The sequence below is a fragment of the Drosophila erecta genome, unplaced genomic scaffold (assembly GCF_003286155.1).
Source record: "Drosophila erecta strain 14021-0224.00,06,07 unplaced genomic scaffold, DereRS2 tig00000055-arrow-pilon, whole genome shotgun sequence".
NCBI lineage: Eukaryota > Metazoa > Arthropoda > Insecta > Diptera > Drosophilidae > Drosophila > Drosophila erecta.
The window spans coordinates 19,922,869-19,941,240 of record NW_020825200.1 but is presented as its reverse complement, the minus strand read 5'-3'; the positions used below and the strand labels follow the sequence as shown (position 1 = coordinate 19,941,240).

Genomic DNA, 18,372 nt, shown 5'->3' with positions numbered 1-18,372 from the left:
TTCCCGGGGGCCAGCGATAAGAAGTCACAGAAATGGACGCTTTCTACATTCGGTTGCTTTATTCAAGTGATATAAAAATTAAGGTCAAAGGTAGTAAGTACAGCTAAAAATTTCCTAATTCTTCTTAATGTATATGACGTAGGTATAGCATACAACTATGCTATCTAGATCTATAGAGTCGCAATGCGTGGCGGGAGAAAAGCTCTTCCACGCACTCGGTTAGTGTTTTAAAAACAATTCATGTGGGTCTGTATCGGTGTACGATTGTTTGGTATGGCTTGGTTCCACTGCCACACATATTTTGCTACTGCTTGTGTTTTCGCGCAGTTAAAAGTAAAATTGCGGCAGTGAAATCAGGCTATGCTAGACAGCTGGACAGCAGGTCTGCGGGTCTGCCGGTTTCTGAAGTTCGTGTGCTTGTGGGTTCGTTACTGTTTACATAAACAAATTAACGAGCGAACTTCGTTAAAACAATTTCAATAAATATCACATTGCGTTAAAAAGTTGCTGGCAGAGTTATTGGATTAACTGTCCTGGCACCGGCATGGCATCCTACTCTCTACATGCGCCATGGCAGCGGTATGAAGCCCCATTTCTGTGTGATATCCTTGAAGTCGCACTCCATGCTGAGCACAACCTTCTCGACTTTCTGGAGACGCGAATTAGTCGCCGCCTTGAGAGTGAGGCAGAGCTTTGTGTCCCTATGAGAAATTTGCTGTGTCTGCGGAGGAATACATTTTTAACACGAATGCAATTGTCGTTGTTGTGATACACTTACATCCATGTCGTAGGTCCACAGCTGACTGGAGTCGGGAGAGCACTGCGCCAGCATCACATTCGAAGTGGTGGCGTTGCGGTTCTTCAGCATCTTGATCACGCCCAGCTTTTGCTGTCGGAACGTCAGGCAGACGTTGTCGTTGGTCATGATCTGGCCCTTGGGAGTTATTACAAACATGTCCATCGATTGGGCGTGAGATGTGCAATCGCCCACGGTTACCGCAGACAGAGATGAGCGCGGCACGTCCTCTTTGAGCGGGCGCAAACACTTGTCCCGCTCCAGATCGATCAGCGCCAACAACTCCTCCGCCTTGCTATCGATCTCCTCGAACGCTCGCTTCCACTCGCGGGACAAAGCACGACCTGGTAGGTTCTTCATGTGCTTGCTGTAGGCCTGGGCGCACTCGGTCTCCCCGTCCAGCCAGATGATCTTGCCGAAGAAACGGTCGGGAGCAGGAAAGAAGTGCTCTGGCCATATGTTCTCCAGATACCAGGAGAACGGCTTGCACTGGAGCCTCTCCCTGAGCGCCAATCGCTCCGTAACATTCACCTTGTCCTTGGCCCCCAGAGTCAGGCCGGAGGTGTACAGCATTACAAAGTATTGCCAATCGTCCATCCACACGGTGGCGGCTCTGGCCAAATTTTCCGTGAGAACCTCGCTCATGCCGCCGGGAAAGGTATAGGGCGTGCTGCTGCGGAACACGTGACCCACGTGGGAGCAGGGACTGATCTCCACACGACCGCCACACTGCCAAATGCGGAAGGACATTTCCACGTTCTCGCCGCCCCAAACGCGCATGTTGCTGTCGTAGGATCCCATTTCGTAAAAGTACTTGCGATCGATGGCAAACAATCCGCCGGCCATTCCGGGCGTAGCAATCGGGGCAGTGCTATCCTTGGAGCTGTTGTCCGCTGTCTGGCGTTTACGGTCCGAGGAGAACCAACGGAAGCTCAGTTGCCAGTTAAAAGCGCCCCAGTGGTTCTCGAAGGTCTTCGTGTAGCTAAAGTTGTCATCGGATATTATGTCGATTACCGGGCAGATTACCACCTTGCGCGATTCCTTGATGCGGGAAAGCAGTGGTTCCAGCCATCCCCTCGAGCACTCGCAGTGGGCGTCTAGGAAGGTCAGCACATCACCGCGAGCATTTTCGGCTCCTAAAAGACGGGCGGGCACCAGGCCACTGCGCTTCTTCATGCGAAAGATCCTCGTGGGCACCGCCAGCACTTTCACATAGCTCTCCAGTTGACGTTTTAAATACGCTTTGGAAAAACATTTGATTAGCCTTGTTATTACAGAGATATGCATAAATAAAATAGGGTTTGTCGTTTTAATGCGGTCTTTTGGTACTTGTATTTTACTACACATGAATTTGGCTTACTGCTTCGTACGCACTTTACTACATTCTTATAAGTTTTAACTTTCTGGCATGGTGGGGGTGAAATCGACAGTCAATGAATCAGTTACGATACTTATACCGCTTTCAAGATAAGAAACAAGTACTGTGAATCATCCCAAAACTATGTATATATTTCATTCTTAAAGCATCGGACTTTTCTTTGGCGGAGTGGACTGAAAATTGTCTACCTTAGCCGCGAGAAGCACGCTGGCAATAGAATAAAATGTCCTTTGGGTACAATAAAGTTGGTAAGCTTCGCTCAAGGTCGGCAATACAATCGCGAGGGAATACGTGGAGGTTACTGTGATTATACTAGGCAGACTTACAGCGATCGCTGGCATCGTCAACCAGAATAATTTCCTTAAGCAGGTGGCGCGGCGACCGGTTGATGACGCTGGTGATAGTTCGCAGGAGGACGGACCAGGCCTCGTTGTGGAAAACTATTATCACCGACGTGCTGGGAAGACCGCTGGCGTACTTCTTGTCACGGCATCTGTGCGGGAGGAGAAATGCATGAGGAAAGGTTCTCAGTAAGCTATGGGTTCTACTTGCTCGGGTGTGCGATAGTCCTTGAGGGTGCGGTTCAGTGGGATGCGGTCGCTGGCCAGCAGGTTAAAGCTGTTTAGTCGGAAGAAGCGCTGCATGCGAAAGCGATCTCGAGGTGGCACCACAACTGGTCGCCCATCGGCACCTTCTCCGTTGATGGGCTGGAACAGGTTGATGTTGTAATCGTCTGCAAGCGAGTGGGCATTAATGCATTTCGACGTTGTGTCATTTGGTGGAAACTCTCTTTAGTTATTTTCCATCAATGATGGCTTTCAATGGTGCAACTGTTTCACCAACAAAACTAAACAAAATTCGTCAGTTCTTCCATATGGATGGCTAGGGCTGCCTTACAAACTAATGCGTCGAAAGTGAAATGATGGAGAGCTAAGATACAAGGTAATAAAATAAGTCTTGAATATTTTCCCGAACGCCTAAGCCCCATGTCCAGAAATTGAAATCAGTGGTGCTGGCAAAAAGAAACCATTTAATGACACTTTAAATTATTGATGGTTAGGGTAACTGGGAAAGGTAGACGAATAAACTGTTTTATTACCCCAAGGAACCATCTCAACTGATGCCGATCAGGATGTACCATCGCACTCACCTGCTGTCATGTTGCCAAAGATGTCTCCCTTGCCGATGTAGTGGGCCACGATGTTTTTGTGCGGCCAGAGGGAGCGGCGCTTGGGCGGTGGTTTCGGATGACTGTGCGGGAAATCGGCATAGTGATCCACAAAAGCCAAATGAGCCAAGATGTGACAATGGAGTGGTATTAAGACTTAGCATTTACAATAGCCCATCGAATCACGCGAAGCGATGGCAAAACAAACAGAGACTCAAGACCCAAATCAAATGCAAAGTGCCTCGGCAATCGAAGCACAAAACGCGGAGGCGAGGCACTCGACTGGAACACTTGCATTTTGCAACCTATTTGGGCCCCAGGGGAAGTTGTGCAATACAAACGGCGCGTCCTAATGGGCCCATTGCTAATTACCGGCCAACTACTCACCGCATCTCCGAATCTCCGCCTTGGATGCTGGCCACGTACAGGTTGATGCTGATGGCGAACATGAAGAACGCGAAGAAGAGCAGGAAGAGGTAGAGCAGCCAGAGCTTCTTCAGCTGCTGGAACCGGAGACCCATTGCTGCGGCTTGCTACCAATACTGGAACTGCTTCTGGCCAAAACGGTGCGGTGTGAATGACCGGTGCAATCGCTAGCTCTGTTTACTGCCAACTAATCAAGCCGCTGTTGTTGTTCCACTGTTTTAGTCACCAATCCAATCCGATCCGATCCGATCCAATCCGACGACTCCGCGGAACGCTCGGCGCAGAAATGCGGCGCTTCTGCTTCGCGGCCGCTTTAAATTCAAATTGGCAGGTGCGCGGCAGGTGCTTATGAATACATGGCGCTTGTTCGGGTGTCACCAGTTACTCAGTAATTGTGCAAATACGGCCAAAACGGATCATTCTACTGCTTTCACCAGCATTTCGGCAACTTTGACAACAGTTCACGGAACCAGTTTCTCGAACGCAGCTGCGCTGTGAGTCTAGCTATTTTTCAGATAGATCACGGCTTGTTCGTTTGAATGAGCTGATTCCGAAATGGTAGTAACTAAATAATGTGATTTAAAAATATGTAATTAGGGAGAAAAACGTGTTTTAGTATCAGTTGTTTGAATGTCTTAAAAAAATGTTTAGAAATTAAAAGAAATGTAAGTCACGTATTTAGCTTTATTTAGATTTTAGCAGCACTTGTGAGCAGTCAGCTGTTTTCACTGGCTCGATAGGTATGCTGAAAAAAATTTATCGGCGCGCGTTGATATCGAACTTAAGTCAGTTGAATAACAAATTTAATCTAAGTGCTATTTTAAATATTCTATGCATTAACATTGTTTATTTATTTATTATTATTATTTTTTTTTGATGTCTGCATTTATAGAAGTATAAGGGGTATAAGGGGTATCAGAAATTGAACATAGTATATAAAAACTGCTTAGGGTAGACGACAAGAGCAATACAACATTCCAAGTGTAAATGTTAGATGTGCCTAATTTTATTGTTTCTAAAGTTATTTGATATTTTGCATTAATATTTTAATACATTTAAATACATTTAAATATTTATAATTTTCGAATCGAAATTATTAATGGTTTGGCAATTACTTCTTAATATAGGAACACTTTCACATTTGTACAGTTCTTAATACTGTGGGCGGAATCTTAGGACCAGCTCCTATCGGTAAAGACGGCGTCGCTCCGCATTCTGCAGGGTTATAGCCAGGAGTCCGGCGATCATGACGGTGAGTATCTGGGGAGCATTTGGAATATGAGTTGCAGGATCGAAGCGATTAAGATTCAGTTACCTCTACACCCACAACGGACCAATCCGTGATTCTCTCCCAGCGCGTTCCCTTGACGAAGGCCGCTGCCAACTGACGGTCACATCCCACCGTATAGAGATCCGTAGTCACCGTGGCGTTCTGGTTGAAGTAGCAACTCTGCGGAATCTGCAGGCCGCTATCCGGGTAGTTTGTGGGCCCTGTCTGGCCACAGCAGTGATACTAAACGAAAGTTGGTTAAACAAAGATAAAAGGCTTGCAAAACACTTTCGATAAAATTGCACTGATAATATTTTCATAATTCCCTTTCCGAAAAAGTGCAAACAATGTTCTTTACTATATGCCAAGCGGCTTAGGTCCCTGCCAGATAAGATCGCTGTTCCTTATATATGAGAAGGTCTTGAAGATCCCTGCATAGCTCACCTTGATCTCATAGTAGGACATGCTGCCCGAATGGTAAAGTTGTCCCTGCCAGGCGTCGTATATGGTCTCGTTGGCCAGCAACTCAAAGTTGATGGGTTGGGCGAAGATCACGGTGATCTGTCCGAAAACCAGGGCCAGCAGGATTGCAGCATACTTTTGGGCGAAGGGAGACGGCTGTGTTAATACTGGAGGTCATCTGGCTACCAGATAGAGCACTACTCACGATCCAGGTCATGCGAATGCTCTCCCTCAGGGCGGCGATGCAGCCGAAGATCGTGCTGAAGAAGAGCAGGGCGCCCAGGACGATGCCCAGGATGCAGGGCACCCGGATGGCCACGCTGTGGCTAAGAGCTATGAGGGCGTAGGAGCAGGCGGCGATGGTCAATGCCGCCAGAACCTGCGGTTAAGAGAGTACTTTGCTACTATCAGTTGGCGATTCGATGATAACAACTCACGCAGCACAGAAAGTCCAATACAAAGGAGGACACCTTCAATGCCTTCGTGCCGCAGCTCATTTTGCCGGATTTCCAGTTGTCTAGTTGTCGGTTTGGGCCACACTCGCTATCGAAAATCAACTGAAAGGCAGCGCCCAATACCAAAAGCCAAACGGAACGGCAAACGGCGCAGTCCAATGAGGCTTAGAGTTATCAAAAGCACCCGACCATCGGCCTGATAAGAGCTGGGTTCCACTGAGATCCACTGCCGAGCGGAGAGACTAGCGCCCTGCCTAATTGTTGTATTTGATGAGCACTTGAGCATGGAAATTCGCTCGATATTGGTTCACCCACCAAAACGCTGTGGAGCAATCAACGGGAGCGGGTGATTCAGGGCAGAAATTGAGCATGCGTACGTGCTCCAGGTTTTGGTTACTTTATACGTATCTAAAGCGAGAAATGAAGTGTAAGTAGTGTTATCGCGCCATGAATAGAGTCCACCCTAATCAGCAATAGCTTGAAGTGCAATATAGATAGCTTCCCGGGCGAGAGCACACTTATCAGATGTGGGTCCGTTTGGTTTCATGGTCAGCGAGGTTTCCCCAAGAGAGCAAAGCGAACTTAATCTGGGCGGTAATCAGCTGGGAGCAATGGCATGTGTTGCACCTGAAAAAATCAGTGATAGCGTATTCAAGCTATTTAAAATGCTACTCGGTACACTGATAGTGGCCGGCTCTTCACTCGTATACCATAAGTGCTATTAAAATTGTGTTGTTGAAATGGACTAGCACCTTAGTGATTCGCATTCACTTTTGCCAGTGCATTCTCACACTGGATGGCAAACCCAAACAAACCCAATCGCCGCTCGTATTTGCCCACCTACTTAGTACAGCAATAGCCGTCTAGAAGAAAGCATCGAAACAAGTTAGTGACTTCTGGAAAAAATTACGGTAGCCGAATTTATTCTTACGCCATGGGTTGGTCACCGCTGGTGATAAGGTATCTGGCATTCCTCTTCAATTTTCTTTGTGCGGTGAGTGGTGGTGATTCAAAAAGAGTTAATAATTAATCAACTTGTTCTACGAAATGAATGGTGGAACCCTGCAACTTTAAGGTACTGATTGCACTAGTCTAAGAGGTTTCGTCAGAACAAATATCGAAAGTGTAATAAAACCGTATCTTATATCTTACACTTTAAATAGAGAGAGCACGGATATTTTTTGAAAACACTGCATATTAACATGGTTAGCATTGTTGGGAAATGTTCAGCTTTCTTTCATTTGGTAACAACGAGATATTTACAACGTGCTAACAACGCCGCAATCTAACTTATTAAGCCCACATTATGAGTCAGCCGACGTTATCTGGGCAAATTTGCTTGGCTAGAATGATTAATGGCAGAGGGAACTGAATATAATGTATTGCAGTAGTTAAGTAGTCCACGCATATTTGTTAATGTTTCAGTACAGATACTTGTCTAGAAGTATCTTAATGATTTTAAACCCAATTCATTCGCAGGTCCTGGGTATCGCCACTATTGTGGTCAATGTAATAGCCATCGATCAGATAGCCCCGAAGGACCAACTCATCCTGGGATTGTACATCGCCGTGGGGTCCATCGTGTTCGTGCTCTCGTTTTTTGGCTGTTTCGGGGCCATCAAGCAAAGCATCTGCGTTACCTGGGCAGTAAGTTTTACAGTGTAAGCGCCATTATTCATTTACTAATTAACTCTTCCGCGCTTTAGTACGCCACCTCCATGTTGGTGATGCTGATCGTCTCCATAGCCCTGCTCTTTGCCTTCCGCATGCATTTCGAAGAAGACTCCTTTACCAAACTGAAACAAGCCTTTGCCAAGCAGACAAACACCTACGACGCAATGGCCGAGTACCAGATACAAGTAAGTTTAGTTGCACTAATCCCAAAGTGCTGACGAATGAATAAGTAGGGATGAAATCCCTGAGGGATGAAGTATGAGTGTAGATATGTGGTTAAAAGATTGCATATTTCATGTTGCATCATAGTGCCTAACTTAACAGATAATAATCATAGTATAAGTAGAAGCCAATGTATCTTTTGTTCAATTCCAGTATAAATGCTGTGGCATATACAAATTAAAGGACTATGGAGAGGCTTTTATAGTTGTTCCCAGTAGCTGCTATGACCAAAATGGTTCGCCCTACAGGGAAGGTTGTCTGGACAAAATGAAGACCCAGTACGATGTGCTTCTGGAGGGTCCTAAGATAGTTGGCTGGATGCTGATGGTCATGGAGGTGCGTGTTTCTTGGAGTTTTTGCATTCATTTGCTTGAAGTACTTCGTTTTTTATAGATCGGTGCCTTCACTTTCTCCACTATTATGGGAGTGTCTTTAAGGAACGAGCTACGGCGCTCTGCTTACTGAACAGTAGCGTGATTTATGATATTTTTAAGATACAGAAGTTCTTGTATATATGTACATACACACTTGTCAATCGATTGTCAAACCGATTCACTCTTTTGATACCTGAAACATACTATCTTAAGTAAAATTTAAAGTAAAATTTAAAAAGTAGTAGAACAAAATAAAAAGTAGCGTAAATTTGCAGTAATTAATATAAGTGCAGATGTGCCGTCTCAATATCGCGACTTTTGTCAGGGGCCCTTTTCTCTCCGTGTAGATAGAATCTATCTCCTGTTCGCGCCTTCTACGTACTTAGAAGCTATTTAGTTTGCATGCGGCGCGTCGACAGCTGGCAACCTACAATTTTAATTGCCAAACTGTCTGGCGGAGTCAGGCGATTGTGTGTAGAGGCGAGATGTGCCTTGGCCGGATTGCAGATTACTCAAAATAAACACAATTTAGAATACATTGGCACACATTCGGCGGCTCCGAGCCCGAAAATTGCCGCCGAGTTGTCCCTAGACATGCTAACTCAAAGCAAATCGCTGCCGAGGCAGCTAACGAGTGACAGGAGTCCTCCATTTGGCCCAAACCCCCTGGCCCAACTCCGGGGTCGCGAGCCAATCGCCAATCACCATCAAATCGTACACCTTGTTGGCGCACTCAGCTCAACCCTTTCGCCTTCTGCTTTCACCTGCATGCCATTTGCGCTTTTATGCTTCCGAGCTCCTGGAGCCGGAGCCTTCAGCCAGTTTCATTTGTGAGTTCCATTCGTGCAGTTTCGCCGAAAATCCTAGCCCCACTGACTGGTGAAGTGAAGCATACTTCCAGGCGCCGCTGCCATGAGTCGCATGCAGGCGTGAGTTCTATGCAAAGTTCTATTTCGCGGGTCGCGGGTCGCGTGCACTCAGGTGCTAATGAGTTCGAGCCGCTCGTGGGCCACGCCCCCGATTTCCGCCCGTTTGCGGGGAGCACGGCGGTACAAATTGCTTAATTCGCTTAGCTGTTGTTTAATTTTCGCCCACGCACACGGAAACTGTCACAAATTTGGTCGTTCCGTTCCGAATCCCTCATCCATTTGGCATGAGTCGGGAAAAGTTCTGTGATTGGAAATTATTAACCTGGTTACTAGTTGGGGGTTCGTGCCGCCCCCTCGTTTTGGCGGTTAGAGGATGGGTGCTTGGGAAATTATGGGCTCATCCGAAATGGATTTGTGTGAGCCGGGCGGCTAAATATGCAAATTGAAGATCTAAGCCAATGAACGACATCTGCAGTCAATCATCAGTTTCAGATTACTGCTCAAAAGCTGCTAGAAAAAGAATTCATATGGCTTTAAATATTTTTATATTGCTTAATAGCTATGTATATACATATATTAAACGGAAAAGGAGATGATAATCAGCCGTCTATAAGATTAAACCGTGAAGATCGTAATATTAATATTCAAAGTTGCATTTGTTTTAGCGCAAAGAACACTAGTCAAACGCTCTATTACTCTTCTTCTGTTTTGTATTCTTTTGTGTTAAATTAAGAGATTAAATGTAGCTTATGCATAGTCATATGATAGTCATATTTCCGGCTCAACTTTAGGAATTGACTATAACATGGAGTATTAGTGGTTAAGAGTATCCGACATTTTCTAATAATATTGGCAACGAATTTTGAAATAATTTTTAACGCATTTGGATATTCGAAATGGGAATTTTTAAATAATTTTGAATTAAAATAATTTAATACTTTAATTTAATCGCTGCTTTCTATGACCGTGAAAGCATTACGTAAGTAAGTAAGTCAATTGTTTCCTTCCAGTACTCGCAGCAACTGCTCCTATTCTCGTGGCCTGGGCTGTTGGAGCCGTTGTTCGGCCACAACGCCCACTGCATGCCACATGTCCTACCCCAATCCTTGCGCCGAGGAATGCTCAGCTGCTCTTCATTTTCCAGCCACTTGTATCGCCCATTTGGGCGCGATGAGGAGTCATCAACTCCGCGCTCCATGTACGTGACTTGACAGTTATTTCAATTTAATAACTTTATATATATGGGGCTGCAGATGCATGCCGATAGATTGAATATGCCGCGCCAACGCGAACTTTGCATACGCTGCCGCCGAGCGAAACTTTTGCGATAAAAGTAATCAAGGTGCTTGAAAGTTCGCGCCCAAGACGAAGACACTCACCTGGCCGGGACTACCGCGCCCAGGTGTCGCAGGGCAGCCGATCAGAAGTCATCAACTTCAGAGGGAATCGCGTGCCGCCTGGGTCCCAGTAATTCGCCCATCCCGCACGTCCATATGGCAACACTTTGCCTTTGACTGAGCCCGCGCCCTGTGCAAATCCTGCCGAGTGGCTGGTGGCGATGACACCCACGTCTCCGCCGCCATCCGGCGGATTGCAATTGGAGCGCCCCGGCAGTGGATTTATGATAAGCGGCACGCAAGCCGGAAGCCCGAGGCCCAACTCGAAGTCGGCGATGGCAGCGTGACGTGTTTGTGGGATAACCCTTGATGGTTAAAGGGAAAATATACAAACTATGCCATCCCCAGTCCGGCTGGAGAGCGGACCTAAACCAACAAAGCTTCAATGAACTTTTGACGACGTGTGGACTCCCCATCCACACCCCTTTCCGCGGTATCCACGAGGCCCTGTCGATGAGCAGGACTCGTGTCGGCATGTCGGTCCTGTCGGTCCTGTCGGTCCTGTCAGTGTGCAGATAGCAGCGCCCGGTGTTTGTTTTCCGCTGCCGGCTGGCAGAGCTCCGAGCTCTGAGAAAGGAAGCCCTTCGGTTGCAGGAACAGCTCCAGGCATGACCTCCTGGACCACCATGAAAACGCGGTACGAATCGCCGGCAAAGTTATGGATACACCAACTTCATCGTGGTTATAAGATGCCTATAGTGAACACAATAATCAGCTGTGACCAAAATAATCGGGAAAACTATAAAGCTAGTGGAACATTAATGAAGTACAATAACACGGCTTCAAATTGAAGAGCATGTTGCGTTGTGAGAGCACAGAAACCATTATGGATATTTGGTTACTTTGATATTTGTAAATTTGTACATATTGTGAACAAGGAGAAAACATTTTTTTTCATTAATGCCTAAGAACAAAGTTTAAACTGGGACCAACCTAAATACTAAATATGAGGAATCATCCTGTAAATATACCATAAGAATCAGAAAGTTATGTCTTAGGTCCCAGTAGCGCCGCATCCCGTTCCCCAACCCCTTTTCTCCGAGTGTACGTATGACTCGGGACTATTATTTCGATCGAAATATGATTGGTAACAAGGGACTAATCAATTACCGCGATTACCATCCGCAGGATAACCGCATCGGTGCGCACCACCAACCGGATGAACGCCCTGCTCTCGGAGTCGATGCTGAGCAGGAGGCGAGCGGCTCAGAATCCGGAAGGGGAGGCGGCTGGCGGAGAGGGCGGGGAGCCACGGAAGGAGAAGCCCAAGAACGACTGGAAGTTCTTTCACACCAACTTCAATATGGAACGTGCCCAGAAGATCATCGAAGATTGCATCGAGGAGCGGCTGCTGTGGGACCGCTTCAGCCGCAATTACGACTCTTGGCGGGCTCTGCAGCTGGCCGAAGGCCTGGCGGCCGAGATACGCGACCGGGTCAAGAAGCTGAACCACAGGCGGTAAGTGGGGGCACCACCTCATCTGCCACCTAATCACTTAGCCCCAAGATACCCTTGGATCGCATCCGCAGCCACCGCATCGTCTGTCTGCTGTCGATTGTGGAGAAGCAGAACCAGGGCGTCTACCAGCGCATGTGCCACCTGATGGACGAGAAGCGGGACAACTTCACCCAGCTGGTCTTCGAGCGGCCCACGTACTTCATGATCGTGGTGCTGTATCTGGTCTATAAGGATTAGTCGCGAAACGGATGGGAGTTGCACTGTCTCCTGTTGCTTGTTAATTACGCTTAGGTTAAGCAAAGTGTTGAATTAAAATAACTTTTTAGGTACTCGGAATTAAAAAGAATTGGATAAAAAAGTGAACAGAACTCCGTCCTCTACTATAGGCCCCGGCGAGATTCGAACTCACGATCTCCTGTTTACTAGACAGGCGCTTTAACCAACTAAGCCACGGCGCCGCTGTGGGAACGGCCGTTGAACTTCCCAATTTAAGAAAAAATGTCTGCCCATTTCGAACTTTTTGGAATTTTTAATTTAGAAATTGCTGTGTGTTTAGTTGTTTCAAATCCAATATAATTGATGATATGAGATATGGTCTGTACATGGTCGGCACTCTTGAGATTGGACAGCGTAGAAAAACGTCTTTCGGAAGAGCTTCAGATTCTAAAGTTCTATTTTACGGTAATGGAAAAGCTTTCGGACTGTATTTCTACGGTTCTAACACGGTTACACTGGAAGTAGCTAACTGTTATACTAAAGTGTTATAAAAGAATGGACAGAAACCATTTTACAGGTTTTTAATCGGAATTAGAAGATTCTTCACTTTCCATAGGCTATCTAGACTAAATTTCTGACATCCATCAGAATTAGCAAACTATTACAATAATTAATACAAACATATAACAATTTGTTATATTTTCAATGGAAATTTGTATACACAACCCTGTCCGTCCTTCGGTGAGCTTTCCTAAAGCTTTCCATACGCACAGTACTTGATTCGGGATGGTGAACTACCCTGCCAGCACAAATGTATTTTAATGATTATTGAAACAATTATTGCTGCAACTGCAACACAGTGCCATCTGGCGAGGGAAGGAACAAACATTCACAGTAAATATCAGTAGGGGTGGACTAATGGGCTAAAAAAATAAACACCCCAGAATCAACGTTCAAGGGTTAGGCCCCGGCGAGATTCGAACTCACGATCTCCTGTTTACTAGACAGGCGCTTTAACCAACTAAGCCACGGCGCCCTCGAAAGCTTGTGGGTGAGAATGGCGCATTGAAGCTACGTGCGAGTCTGCGGACAAATTCATAAATAAACGGTCCGCCATGTGAACAGATACTCAGATACTTATGCTTGTAGATGCTTGTGCTGGGGATATCCGAAATACGTGTATGTATTCGTGGCGAGCGGAAAGAGTTTCTGGCGGCGCAGAGCAGAACTAGTTATGTAATCTATGCCATATTTATCTACAACTTGTGCCGTATCGTTTGCCAAGACGACAAAAGTATTTATAAGTAGACGTATCTGCCAGCTATTTAAATACTGGCCGACGGGCATGTTTGTCTGTTCGAGGCTGGGCTGGAGAAATATGCAAATGCCGCCGCCTTGGCCAAATGGAAATTATTTGTACTTTGCGGTTAGCTCGCGCTAGCTCTGCGAAGAGCAGAGCAAACTTGGCCACTCGAAATGTATCTTTGAAATTGCTGGAAAGCAGCCCAGGGCAGCCCGCTGCTCCCCAGCTCCTTTCATTCTTTTCTGCTCTTTTCTGGCATCGGCTTATTAGCAAGTCGGCGAGCGTTATTTCTTTTTGTTCTCCGCAGCTCGGGCTTGTCAAAGAGTTCAGTGGAGCAGCAAGACCACGAATCCCAAACGCTGGCGATGGCTAAGTATCCGGGGTTCCGTTAGAAGCGAATGTCACCGCGGTGCCAGAGGTCATGTGAATGGGAATTGTGTGGAAATTGGGGGAAATTTTCCGATCAATCCGGCACTATCTGTATCTGCGTGTTGCCATTGTCCCAATAAATCACTTTGCAAACTTTCGGGCAAATAGCTGGGCATCTGCGTCCAAACTCCCAGCAACAGTTTAGCCAGACACGCAACTCGCAACTAATTGCCCAACTTAGTTGCTCATCAAATTGCCGCATCACTTTACGCAGATTTTTATCGCGCCAACTCAGCTCCATCGGTGGGGCTCGGGCAAGGGGAGTCCCCCACTCACCACCACTCCGAATCGGAGGTATCTAATGCGTTTCCTGTGTTCTAGCCTTGTAACAGCCAGCAGTCCGATGTCGTTGTCCTGTGCCGGTGTCTGTACTCGTGTATCTACATGTTTCCATCTGCGCGCACTCTACTCTTGTGGGTGTATCGGTGATTATTGGTATTTAGAAGGGGTTTTTATAAATTTGAATAATACAATATGTGGTACACTGACCTGGGAATATAATAAGCTTACTTTAGTTAGTAATAAACTCAACACAACACATTCCAATGAAAATCTTATTGACGTAAGGAAATCTTGCTTTTGGTGGGTAGGTGGATTTTCACTACATTCAATTAATAAAGGCTTTTCAATAAGATATATTAAGACTTAATATATTAATATTAAGAATAAATTGTAAGACTTATCAGAGCATGCTACGTTCGTGGTAAAGTTGGAAGCAGCAGCCAGCCTCTAAACGCTTGTAACCTTGCAATTTGGCATTGGCATTAGCACATGACTCCAATAAATTCGTTTCGCCAGTGGCGACCGCTCCCCGCCATTCTATTTCGGCGTTATCTAGCATCTCACTCAACCCGGGACCCATGTCGATCCCGGATTCCAGCGCCCTCCGCCAGCCTCCTCGTCAAATGCGCAGCAATTGAGTTTTTACGCATTTCGAAACCTCCGAAAAGGATGTGCAGCTGGAATAGGAATTGGAGCAGGAGCTGGAGCAGGATAAGGATTTCAGCCTTGGCTGCTGGCCCCAGCCCGAGGCAGTCAGCTTAGCTCCGCTCTGTTTCAGTGTGTGGTGCGGATTGCGTCGATTTCCAGCGAGGATGGGGAAAGACAAATCTGCTTTTGTTTTTATCTGATGCCGTTTCGTATTTAGCCATCTTATCCTGGTGGGAATGCCAGCACATTTGGCTGACGTCGAAAGTCGGATTAGGCAACCGGAAAGTCCCTGATAGCCTGGCTTTAATAATGGCCGCGTTCGAGTTGAAATGCTGTAATTATTATTGGCCACAAAAGGGCCATTAGGTCCGCGGAACCTCAATAACCTTAATTGGGCGACATTTCCCAGGCCATTATAAACAGAGGGCCCGCGAAAATAAAATGTAAATTAAAGCATTAATTGCTGGAACTTTTATTCGTGGCTCTCCTGGTCGATTGGCGTTTCCGGAACTTTGGTGGACGTAATATGGACGGGTTCAATAGAGAAGCTGAAACGGAGCGAGCACTATAGTTGTATACGGATGCGAGAGCTGGAGGTTACCCACTTAATGCTCATGTGGCGGCCGAAGAACTTAAAGTCGCTGACCATCGTCTCGAAGAGATTGTGCAGGAAAACGCGGAGCAGCAGGAGCTCGATGCGGATGCGGCGTCGGAAGGACTTGTGGCACTTGAGGGGCACCACGCTCTTCCGGGAGTTGTCCGCGTGATGCACGTGGGCCTCCATTTCCTTGCGGTAGGTGGCGCAGTCTATTTTGTGGGTCTTCTGGTGCTCCCAACGCTCGATGCACAGCCCGAATTGGTGGATGACCCTAAGCTTGAAGTCCTCGAACTGGTCAAGCTGCCGATTTGCCTGTTGGATGCGGTACTGGAGCTGGCAGCACCAAGTCTCAAGTTCTTTGAGCTCCTTTTGCGAGTCCTCCAGGTGCTGGGTTACCTCCTGAAGTCGGCAAATAAGCTGGCACTTCTGGTCACGCAACTGCTGCAGTGCTCCGCCCTCCCGAACTTTCAGCTCCTGGCAAACATCTGGATTTGTGATTACCACCTTGTTACGCAGTGCGATCAGGCGCTGCTTCATCTCCTCCAGTTCATCGTAGGCGGCATCCAGGTCGGTCTCCTCCTCTGCGTCGCTGGGATCTCTGCCGCTGGTCAGCAGATCGCTCTCCTCCTGCTCTTCCAATTGGAGTATACCCGGTGCTCGACACTGGCCTGTTTTCGATGTGGACATGGCGCTCACCTCGGGATTTGATAACTTCTGGGATTTGTGTTATTCGTGGGAAATATAAGTAAGTAAAGTCATCGATGCCAGTGAAGTAAAAAGCAAGAAAGTAATGTTTTTCAATTTTGGTTTCTTTGGCGTAAAATAAACTTTCCAAAATTAATTTTAGTTTCGCTTGATATGACATGGGCATGACAGCGAGTGTTTGGATCGTTAAATCAAAGTTTAACTGATTTCACTTCCCGCTCCCCTGCTACCAATTTAATTGAGTTAAGCGAATCTGCAGCCCCTCGTTTCGCTTTCAATTAAATAAACAACTTTTCAGCGGCTGCCAAAACGCCTTGTGCCCCGCATCCCTCGGCGTTGTTATGGCATTTTAACCCCTAATTTATTAATGACTGCCGGCATTCATCACAGCAAAAAGTTCATATTTCAGCAACTGCCGCACAAAGGGTTGCAAATTATTGGGCGGCATTTGATTAATGACACTTACCGCTCCAGCGAGGGGAATTTGGAGCCAGTGAGCCGGGGGTTGAAGTTTCCCCGCCCGGCCCCAAAGTGTCTCAGCAAAATGTTTGCCCAGTTTCACTTTTCGTCGAGTCCTGTCACGTGCAATCTGCACCCGGGCCAGAAACTAGGATGCCAGAGTCTGTTTGGGTTCTCCATAACAATGTGCTACCCTCTGGGATGTTTCTGCATACCGTTGCGCATTGTGACATGCCAGATGAATTTGTCCGAACATGTGTTCATCTCCAGCTGCAGCTGTTCCAGGACCTCCTCCGATCCTTGGGGCGGTGGAACTGATACAGATAAATTTAATTTCGTTCGCTCTGCTCGCCCGTCGCTGGATGCCAGCCATCGAACTTGAATGCCAACACGAATTTTGATTTTTCTTGCTATCCGTATCCAAATCTCCCCTTTCTTCGGGAATCGTTCCTCCGTGTGTTCCACATTGCTGGTGGATCTGGAGCTGGGCTGTCGGGCTATTGGCATTATAATCACGTAGCCATGCATTCGGCTCTTGGCGTTGTTATATCATTTCAGAAATAGGTTTATTTGCGGTCTTAATGCGGGCTTTAGTTGAAATTTGGTAAATGAGATACACAGCCCTTAAAGTTGAACTCGTATCTGGGAGGTTTGACTTACAGGGAGGTTGTATTTAAACTTTAGACATGTTTTTAATTGTGCTAGGCAATGTGAAATATGAACTCCGCTCTGTAAATATTCCCAATACTAAAAATTTGGTAAATGTGATACACAGCTCTTAAATTTGAACTCGAATCTGGGAGGTTTGTATTTTACAGGGAGGTTTGTAAATGTGAAATATGAATTCCGCTCTGTAAATATTCCCAATATTAATATATTCGTTTTCAGCTAAACTTATTTAAGGAACCTCTTGCAGCTCTTGGGGTTTTGCATTTGGAAGATGGAATGAAAAGCGCTGAAACAATGAGCTTGGGTTTGAGACCGGAAAATCCACGAGCTTTCCCCAGAAACTGCGATGTGAACGTGGCTTAGGGTTTTCCGCTTTCCAATCGAATCCCTCTGCTTGAAAAGTTTACTATGCATGTGCGCTCCATAAATCACACGATGGCAATTTCCAATAAGTTTGCATTCGCGGCATAAATCTGAATATTTTGGGACCCGAGCGGGGAAGACAACAAACCTAATCCCTGGGCAAACGTGACTCAATTATATGGCCAGCAATCTCTGCCATCGCATGTGTGTGCGGGTGCCACTCAGATTCATATGATGTTTTTTACACAATGCATAATTCGGAGCGAATTTATGTGGAAAACAATAAAATTAAATTGTTTTCGCATTCGGCATTCAAAGGCAGCGTCCCGACAGGCAACTGCTGTTCGCATAATGAACTCATCTAGACGAGAATAATAAATTTTCGCAACAGCATTCGCAGCGAAAAAGAAATGGCACAGCCATTTCAGAGTATTCCCACTCCCATCCGGCCCAGGCATCCATATGTGATTTTATTCCTGCCACCAGGATACGTATCCTGCCAACCAGGTCGTAAACCACAAGTGCTCGCCTTCAGCTCTCTGGGCTTCAGCGACTTTGTCACTCCGCTGGTTCCTTCGCCATGGTACCGGGTCCTTGGTCCTTGGTCCTTTTGCCTCGTGCCTCGTGCCTCCTCGAGTGTTTAACTCATGAACGCCCACTTTGATTTCTATTTGAATTGTGCGCGCAGACGGCGACGCGAGCCACTTGTAAAGTTGCCATATGTGGCACCGATTTACTGCAGTGGCAAGTG

The 18,372-nt window shown here is 46.5% G+C and overlaps 5 protein-coding genes and 2 non-coding genes across 10 annotated transcripts; 2 read left to right on the top strand and 5 right to left on the bottom strand.

Moving 5' to 3' along the window:
* Nucleotides 1-35: 35 nt before the first annotated feature.
* On the bottom strand, nucleotides 36-4,256 carry LOC6541899 (polypeptide N-acetylgalactosaminyltransferase 3). The gene is made up of 6 exons (XM_001970640.3): nucleotides 3,730-4,256; nucleotides 3,325-3,425; nucleotides 2,727-2,907; nucleotides 2,501-2,667; nucleotides 779-2,037; nucleotides 36-721 (listed from the first exon to the last, which is right to left on the bottom strand). Exons 1-6 carry the CDS (start codon nucleotides 3,861-3,863, stop codon nucleotides 560-562), a joined length of 2,004 nt encoding a protein of 667 aa, XP_001970676.1. The 5' UTR covers nucleotides 3,864-4,256; the 3' UTR covers nucleotides 36-559.
* A 617-nt stretch (nucleotides 4,257-4,873) lies between these two features.
* Nucleotides 4,874-6,163, bottom strand: LOC6541800 (protein late bloomer). Its single transcript, XM_001970639.3, has 5 exons — nucleotides 5,938-6,163; nucleotides 5,706-5,879; nucleotides 5,483-5,635; nucleotides 5,084-5,281; nucleotides 4,874-5,028 (listed from the first exon to the last, which is right to left on the bottom strand). The coding sequence occupies exons 1-5, from the start codon at nucleotides 5,995-5,997 to the stop codon at nucleotides 4,954-4,956; spliced, it is 660 nt and encodes a 219-aa protein (XP_001970675.1). The 5' UTR covers nucleotides 5,998-6,163; the 3' UTR covers nucleotides 4,874-4,953.
* Nucleotides 6,164-6,680: 517 nt separating this feature from the next.
* On the top strand, nucleotides 6,681-8,512 carry LOC6542030 (protein late bloomer). 2 transcript variants are annotated; one of them, XM_001970638.3, is made up of 5 exons: nucleotides 6,681-6,949; nucleotides 7,435-7,602; nucleotides 7,662-7,814; nucleotides 8,005-8,187; nucleotides 8,245-8,512. In XM_001970638.3, exons 1-5 carry the CDS (start codon nucleotides 6,890-6,892, stop codon nucleotides 8,314-8,316), a joined length of 636 nt encoding a protein of 211 aa, XP_001970674.1. In that variant the 5' UTR covers nucleotides 6,681-6,889; the 3' UTR covers nucleotides 8,317-8,512. The 2 variants fall into 2 exon arrangements, with proteins under 2 accessions (XP_001970674.1, XP_026834600.1); XM_026978799.1 differs by lacking the exon at nucleotides 6,681-6,949 and having other exon boundaries at nucleotides 7,157-7,602.
* A 538-nt stretch (nucleotides 8,513-9,050) lies between these two features.
* LOC6541747 (tctex1 domain-containing protein 2) lies at nucleotides 9,051-12,450 on the top strand. Of its 3 annotated transcripts, none has more exons than XM_026978754.1 (3): nucleotides 9,051-9,154; nucleotides 11,620-11,949; nucleotides 12,021-12,450. In XM_026978754.1, exons 1-3 carry the CDS (start codon nucleotides 9,138-9,140, stop codon nucleotides 12,184-12,186), a joined length of 513 nt encoding a protein of 170 aa, XP_026834555.1. In that variant the 5' UTR covers nucleotides 9,051-9,137; the 3' UTR covers nucleotides 12,187-12,450. The 3 variants fall into 3 exon arrangements, with proteins under 3 accessions (XP_026834555.1, XP_026834553.1, XP_026834554.1); XM_026978752.1 differs by lacking the exon at nucleotides 9,051-9,154 and adding an exon at nucleotides 10,060-10,292; XM_026978753.1 differs by lacking the exon at nucleotides 9,051-9,154 and adding an exon at nucleotides 10,317-11,128.
* On the bottom strand, nucleotides 12,334-12,407 carry Trnat-agu. The gene has a single exon. It is a non-coding gene; the product is annotated as a tRNA-Thr (tRNA).
* Nucleotides 12,451-13,127: 677 nt separating the features above from the next.
* Nucleotides 13,128-13,201, bottom strand: Trnat-agu. The gene has a single exon. It is a non-coding gene; the product is annotated as a tRNA-Thr (tRNA).
* Nucleotides 13,202-15,282: 2,081 nt separating this feature from the next.
* On the bottom strand, nucleotides 15,283-16,226 carry LOC6541827. Its single transcript, XM_001970636.2, has 2 exons — nucleotides 15,433-16,226; nucleotides 15,283-15,375 (listed from the first exon to the last, which is right to left on the bottom strand). Exons 1-2 carry the CDS (start codon nucleotides 16,110-16,112, stop codon nucleotides 15,300-15,302), a joined length of 756 nt encoding a protein of 251 aa, XP_001970672.1. The 5' UTR covers nucleotides 16,113-16,226; the 3' UTR covers nucleotides 15,283-15,299.
* Nucleotides 16,227-18,372: the final 2,146 nt, after the last annotated feature.

Bases quoted from the DNA above. Each gene is read 5' to 3' on its own strand.
- LOC6541899 (XM_001970640.3), bottom strand. From the start codon at position 3,863: ATGGGTCTCCGGTTCCAGCAGCTGAAGAAGCTCTGGCTGCTCTACCTC. The intron at 3,426-3,729 runs GTGAGTAGTTGG...TTTCCCGCACAG, and splicing joins GGCGGAGATTCGGAGATGCG to TCATCCGAAACCACCGCCCA. The intron at 2,038-2,500 runs GTAAGTCTGCCT...GTTTTTCCAAAG, and splicing joins TGACGATGCCAGCGATCGCT to CGTATTTAAAACGTCAACTG.
- LOC6541800 (XM_001970639.3), bottom strand. From the start codon at position 5,997: ATGAGCTGCGGCACGAAGGCATTGAAGGTGTCCTCCTTTGTATTGGAC. The intron at 5,880-5,937 runs GTGAGTTGTTAT...TCTTAACCGCAG, and splicing joins TATTGGACTTTCTGTGCTGC to GTTCTGGCGGCATTGACCAT. The intron at 5,636-5,705 runs GTGAGTAGTGCT...TTCGCCCAAAAG, and splicing joins GCATTCGCATGACCTGGATC to TATGCTGCAATCCTGCTGGC.
- LOC6542030 (XM_026978799.1), top strand. From the start codon at position 7,372: ATGTTTCAGTACAGATACTTGTCTAGAAGTATCTTAATGATTTTAAAC. The intron at 7,603-7,661 runs GTAAGTTTTACA...TCCGCGCTTTAG, and splicing joins GCATCTGCGTTACCTGGGCA to TACGCCACCTCCATGTTGGT. The intron at 8,188-8,244 runs GTGCGTGTTTCT...CGTTTTTTATAG, and splicing joins GGATGCTGATGGTCATGGAG to ATCGGTGCCTTCACTTTCTC.
- LOC6541747 (XM_026978752.1), top strand. From the start codon at position 10,177: ATGCCACATGTCCTACCCCAATCCTTGCGCCGAGGAATGCTCAGCTGC. The intron at 10,293-11,619 runs GTACGTGACTTG...TACCATCCGCAG, and splicing joins TCATCAACTCCGCGCTCCAT to GATAACCGCATCGGTGCGCA. The intron at 11,950-12,020 runs GTAAGTGGGGGC...TCGCATCCGCAG, and splicing joins AAGAAGCTGAACCACAGGCG to CCACCGCATCGTCTGTCTGC.
- LOC6541827 (XM_001970636.2), bottom strand. From the start codon at position 16,112: ATGTCCACATCGAAAACAGGCCAGTGTCGAGCACCGGGTATACTCCAA. The intron at 15,376-15,432 runs GTGGGTAACCTC...GCTCCGTTTCAG, and splicing joins GGCCGCCACATGAGCATTAA to CTTCTCTATTGAACCCGTCC.